Raw genomic sequence first — 6,000 nt, forward strand, 5'->3', positions numbered from 1 at the left:
GCTACATTTCTGCAAATGGAGTTGTGGATTTGGTCAGAATGAATGTTCTCCTCAATGCTGAGAAATACAGGCAGATACTTATCCATCATGCAATACCATCAGGGAGGCATCTGATTGGCGCCAAATTTATTCTGCAGCAGGACAACGACCTCAAACATACAGCCAATGGCCGCGTTTCCCGATAGCGAACGTTCTTAAGGAGTTAAGAACGCTCTTAAGAAGGGTTCGGCTAAGAAGGATCCTTAAGTTGCAAGTGTTTCCCAAACACCTTCTTAGTGGCGTTCTTAAGCAGGTGGTTATAATGTTGTGGCTGATTGGTGTATAATGTGTGTTCAGCCCTAATGTTTTGTGACCCTTTCCTCCATGACAGCTATGGGAATGCCAATGTGCATTGCTCTCATTTCCTCTTTGGCTACTTTCTTATTGAAGTCTGTGCCAGAGTCCAATCCAAGTCTCAAGTCTATAAATGTCTTTGAATGGTTGCATCTGTGAAAAATGCTATGGACTCAATGTCCAGTAACAATATTGCTTTCCAAAAATAAAGAAATACATTTTTCTTGAATGTTTATGAATGCATAATGATTTGTTTAGATTTGAATTGCATATTACCAGACTTGGACAAGCCCATTGTCATACAAAATTGGCAATGGAAGTCTACTGTGTGATACATTAAAGAATCAGTCGTGCCTTATTATATTCACATGGAGAAAAGACAAATATAGTGTGTCCGCTAGAGTCATCACTGTGTGCTTTAACATGGGAGTGTGTTTATCAAAGTGTTTTAATCATGGTTTAAGATTAATTTATTTTAGAGGAAGATTGTGTGTTTTTTTCATGAGATGGAAAAGAAAGTCTGTTCATCAGAAAGTGCATTTCAGTTTCAAAAGGGTTTATAAGTGTGGGTTCAGCAGTGGTGGGGACATTATCAACAGAACAAAATTATTGCAGTACCAGTTTAGACAACTCTGGTTGAGACCACACCAAACCCCTCCCCCTGCCTCAGGTTGACAAATACTATAAGCAATGCAAAAAAAAAAAAAAAAATGACCAATTCAGATATTAATCAGGAATGCACAGATATACATATACATCCACTCTCCACCACCTGCCCTGCCCTGATCTGATCTCTTCACGGTTCAATGCAAGATTTGCGCAATTTGCGCATATACTTTAAGTGCAGTGTTACCAAATTATTATTTCTATTATTTTGAAAAAGTACTCAAAGGAGGAGGTAGGAGAACAAACAAACCACTGCATCATGTTATTCTATATATAGTCTACTTTTCTCAACCTTCTTATGGTCAAAGAAAAATTTGGCAGTAAAATAATGGCTTACAGGGTTTTTACAATATGCATTTTGTTTCATGTTCTCTAATTCTAAAGAGGAAAAAGAAATTCTGAAAATCAAAAACTCACTCTCCTTGTTGATAAGATCAACCCAGCTTATATTTACCCAGCAGTGTGTTCAAAAACTACCCAATCTGGGTTATTTTCAACCCATCCATTTTAGTGTGCAGTGTCCTGTCTTAGTTTGGTGATATAAATTCGTATCAACTCTAATTTTAAGAATCTAGGAAGCATACGTTATGATTCATGTTGATTAGAAGATGTTTTTATGTGACTTGCTTGGTATTAAATTAATCCCCCCAATGCTCGGAAGGCTTGGCGTGCTGGAGGCGGGCTTTATGTAGAACCGCCTCTTCGCTGATCCTGGCTTCAATCAGGTCGTCGTTGTGCACATTTATGCGTATGCATGTCGTCCTGGAAGTTAGTATCGTATTATTTTGCACTATTGTTTGGAAAATGTCTGGTCGCGGCAAAGGTGGAAAAGGTCTTGGGAAAGGAGGCGCTAAGCGCCATCGCAAAGTTCTCCGTGATAACATCCAGGGCATTACTAAGCCAGCAATTCGTCGTTTGGCTCGCCGTGGAGGAGTAAAGCGTATATCTGGTCTCATCTACGAAGAGACTCGTGGAGTTCTGAAGGTGTTTTTGGAGAATGTGATCCGCGATGCCGTCACCTACACTGAGCACGCCAAGAGAAAGACCGTCACCGCTATGGATGTAGTTTATGCTCTGAAGCGTCAGGGTCGCACTCTGTACGGTTTCGGTGGGTAAACCATTCTACCAGAAGTCCGTTCCGGAACAACCCAAAGGCTCTTTTTAGAGCCATCCACATCTTCTATGAAAAGCAGCGTTTCATTGTTTCTCCGCCGTGTGCCTTTATAGAATAATGACGCTCATATTGGCCTTTTAGAAGCAGTGCGCCCAATGTAATGCATATACTTTATAGGTTGTCAATGTAACGAGACTCACTCAAAGACGAACGCGTTACCCGGACGTTAAAGGCGAAAGCCGGATGTTCCTATTACATAAGGGTGATTTCGTCATTTCATGGTAATTTTTTTAATTTATTTTTTTTAAACCTGAGGGTGTTTTTGTTTGGTAATCTGCTACACGGCCGTTGTATCGCTGTGCTTATTAGGGAAGTAACCGAGCTACGGCACGGTGCCTTCAATGGAAGTCGCTGCAATAAACGCCATTTTGTCTTCGACAAAGGTTGTAAAAAGTCCAGCAGATACAAAATATGGGAAATAAAAAGGCTTATTGTGGAGGTAGTTATATTATAGCTACTGAACATAGTTTTAACGTTTGTGGAAGCTTATCCGCAAAGATCAGCCAATAGAATCTCCTAGTAAATTTGGTCTACAAGCGGCCACCAATGAGAATCAGTCTAACGTCACTCGCAAAGAAGGGCCTGATATTTGCATACAGACCTTTTCTAATGCAGACGCGCGAATTAAGCGGGACTATTTGTTTCACCGTCTCTAAGAATGCCTGAGCCCTCGAAGTCTGCGCCCAAGAAGGGTTCGAAGAAAGCTGTCGCTAAAACCGCTGCGAAAGGAGGGAAGAAGCGCAGAAAGTCCAGGAAGGAGAGCTATGCTATCTACGTGTACAAGGTGTTGAAGCAAGTGCATCCTGACACCGGCATTTCATCCAAGGCCATGGGCATCATGAACTCCTTTGTGAACGATATTTTTGAGCGCATCGCTGGTGAGTCTTCACGTCTGGCTCACTACAATAAGCGTTCTACCATCAGCTCGAGGGAGATCCAGACTGCAGTGCGCCTTCTGCTGCCAGGAGAGCTGGCCAAACATGCAGTGTCTGAGGGCACCAAGGCCGTCACAAAGTACACCAGCTCCAAGTAACATGTGATGCAGCATGTCAAACCAAAGGCTCTTTTAAGAGCTACCCACGCTATTTAAAAAGGCACAAAACCCATTGTCTGGATTCCTCTTGTCGAAGTCATTTGTATCCAAATGAAAGCTTTGTTAACGATGAAGAGCTGAAATGTAAGTGGCATTTATTAGCCTTATTATTTCACAATTTCTTAGTGGTATTTGGGCAAGATGTAAATAAAATCCCTCATTTCAACCTTAGTAAAATTAATTTTGGACTTCAGATCTGATCTGTTGATGTTATATGTCCGTCTCTATGTGCTGTGCCTGTTTTTATGTAACAATGATTTTCTACCGAAAACTAATTTCCCCACGGGGACAATAAAGTACCTACTACTACTAAAATGAACACCTATAACAATTGTTTTGATTGCCTCATGGCATAATTTGGAATGGATTGTTTGAACATGGTGTAGTAATGTCATCCACATGATTTCAAATGTAGGCTATATTGGTTCCTGATTTGAAATAAATGTGTGGTTCTTGGGTTTCGGATTTTCCATATTACTGCTTTTAAACGTGTTAAATTCAAGCGATATGAACATACATGTACAAATCTATATTTTTTTAGAATGTATTTGTATATATTCATTCGATCAGCCTGTGACTGTACTGACTGGATGAGCCCTCCAGTTTCAGAAGACTTCTGAGGGTATAAGGGCCTTTCGTCAAATGAACCTGTCAAATGTGAAATTATACATCTATGTTCACCGTAATAAAGCACGCATGACGCGTGCAACATTTTTTATTTTGCATTTTGATACTCATTGACCCTCTTTGGCCCTGACCCTGCCTTAATTCCCCAAGCCTATTGGATCGTTTCTTCAGCTTCCTTTGCCAAAATAATCAACTTTTCTCCTTCCCGGCTTGAATAATAAGAATAATAATAAACATAACCATACTAATAAATCATCAGCCTTTCACAATTTCACGCGTGACTAGGGCGTCCAGAAAGTCTAAACGAGGAACGAAGAGTACGATTTAGCTGTACTAATTTTACACAAATCCCGCCTTTTCAATTTGTTCTGTGAAATTTAGATCACAAGGATGCCATCAATCATTGCTAGAGACACGCTAATTCACAAAGATCGGAAGAACTCTTTTTGTAATTAATTTACAAAACAACAAGAATTTGTGAACGGTATCATTGACTATTGACTAACTGATGCGCATTAAACATATGTTGTGTAGCGTTTCAGTGGGCCGACCAGCAAGCTGCTTATTTTGCTGTGTCTCACATATAAAGAACCGTGATCAATTGTGAATTCAATTATTTTTTTATGATTTGGGAATCCCGTTACAATTGTAAATAAATGTAATCACATGAGACTCGCCAATTACGTGTCGCCCTACCGATTGCCCAGCCTGTCTGATTCCACCATCTCTCCTAACATAGGCTACAATACCATTAGCTAGAGCTGTGTGTGAATCAAAGAGTACGTCAGCAGGAGTTGAAAATGCTAGCGGTTTCAAGCATTGCAAAGCCCAATTCCACGTTAATACGAGGCAAAACACGACAAACTAGCTAAGTTCAATGGCTACTTTTCCAACTTCGTACGAGTGTGGGTGGCTCTGAAAAGAGCCTTTGGGTGAATGGTTGTCGTGAGAGCGATGTATGAATTACTTCGACTTCACTGCCTTTTCGGTCTTCTTGGGGAGCAGCACAGCTTGGATGTTCGGCAAAACTCCGCCTTGAGCGATGGTGACGCCTCCAAGGAGCTTATTCAACTCTTCGTCGTTCCGTACGGCCAGCTGCAGATGTCTGGGAATGATGCGGGTTTTCTTGTTATCTCGGGCAGCGTTACCAGCCAACTCCAGGATCTCAGCGGTCAGATATTCGAGTACAGCAGCCAGATAAACTGGCGCACCGGCACCAACACGCTGGGCATAGTTGCCTTTACGCAGCAGCCGGTGAACGCGACCAACCGGGAACTGCAGTCCAGCCCTCGATGAGCGAGTTTTAGCCTTTGCCCTCGCTTTTCCACCAGTCTTACCTCTACCACTCATTTTCAATGTCTAGTCGGTACAAAGAATAAGGCTGGCTTCCGGCGAGCGTCTTCCTTATAGCAACATTCTGTCCACCTATTGGCTGTAGCGTTGATGAGATTTCGTCCAATCCAATCGGAACACATTTTTTGACGTAGCTTGCAGCACATAAGAACTGAATTCAATGCAAAGCTCCGCAATAGCTTCTAAAATGAACGTACGGCCACGTACGCCATGCATCATTGTCCACGGCATATTTTATTTATGAGTCTACTTTTTTTCTCTCCTTAATTCCGAAGTTATTTGTCGGAAAGCAGCATTAGTGGAAATAACCTTGTGGTTCATAACCGCTGTAAACTTTGATTTCCACCATTCCACAATAAGATGTACTTATACGATTGGCCAGAACGTGTTCAATATAAAAATCTAAATCAGTATACAAATTAATAATCGGTTTGAAGTGACAGAAAATTATATTTGCATATTAAAGGATGTTTTGCCTTTGATTAGAGAAAGTAGGTGGCTCTTAAAATAGCTTTTTGGGTCATTCCATAATGTTTCTTTATATAGGACAAGACATTTACCCACCAAAGCCATGCAACTGCCATTCTACAATGCATTTTCTATATTCACAATACAGATTTATAACCAAAATTAATCTTTACATTTTTTAGAATGTATATATTACACATATATCCTATATAGCAAAGTTTTCAGAATGAAACAGTAGATCTTCCCATATTACCTTGGAACAATAACAAATGTTCACAACTTGGTG

At 40.8% G+C, this 6,000-nt stretch overlaps 3 protein-coding genes across 3 annotated transcripts; 2 read left to right on the plus strand and 1 right to left on the minus strand.

Moving 5' to 3' along the window:
- The first annotated feature begins 1,797 nt into the window (after window positions 1–1,797).
- Window positions 1,798–2,120, plus strand: LOC133111272 (histone H4). The gene has a single exon (XM_061221459.1). It carries the CDS (start codon window positions 1,804–1,806, stop codon window positions 2,113–2,115), a length of 312 nt encoding a protein of 103 aa, XP_061077443.1. The 5' UTR covers window positions 1,798–1,803; the 3' UTR covers window positions 2,116–2,120.
- A 554-nt stretch (window positions 2,121–2,674) lies between these two features.
- On the plus strand, window positions 2,675–3,432 carry LOC133111245 (histone H2B-like). The gene has a single exon (XM_061221431.1). It carries the CDS (start codon window positions 2,832–2,834, stop codon window positions 3,204–3,206), a length of 375 nt encoding a protein of 124 aa, XP_061077415.1. The 5' UTR covers window positions 2,675–2,831; the 3' UTR covers window positions 3,207–3,432.
- Window positions 3,433–4,831: 1,399 nt separating this feature from the next.
- On the minus strand, window positions 4,832–5,243 carry LOC133111235 (histone H2A-like). The gene has a single exon (XM_061221424.1). It carries the CDS (start codon window positions 5,241–5,243, stop codon window positions 4,857–4,859), a length of 387 nt encoding a protein of 128 aa, XP_061077408.1. The 3' UTR covers window positions 4,832–4,856.
- Window positions 5,244–6,000: the final 757 nt, after the last annotated feature.

The sequence above is a fragment of the Conger conger genome, chromosome 15 (assembly GCF_963514075.1).
Source record: "Conger conger chromosome 15, fConCon1.1, whole genome shotgun sequence".
NCBI lineage: Eukaryota > Metazoa > Chordata > Actinopteri > Anguilliformes > Congridae > Conger > Conger conger.

What these genes read in the sequence shown, in the direction of transcription:
- LOC133111245 (XM_061221431.1), top strand. Translation starts at nt 2,832, where the DNA reads ATGCCTGAGCCCTCGAAGTCTGCGCCCAAGAAGGGTTCGAAGAAAGCT.
- LOC133111272 (XM_061221459.1), top strand. Translation starts at nt 1,804, where the DNA reads ATGTCTGGTCGCGGCAAAGGTGGAAAAGGTCTTGGGAAAGGAGGCGCT.
- LOC133111235 (XM_061221424.1), bottom strand. Translation starts at nt 5,243, where the DNA reads ATGAGTGGTAGAGGTAAGACTGGTGGAAAAGCGAGGGCAAAGGCTAAA.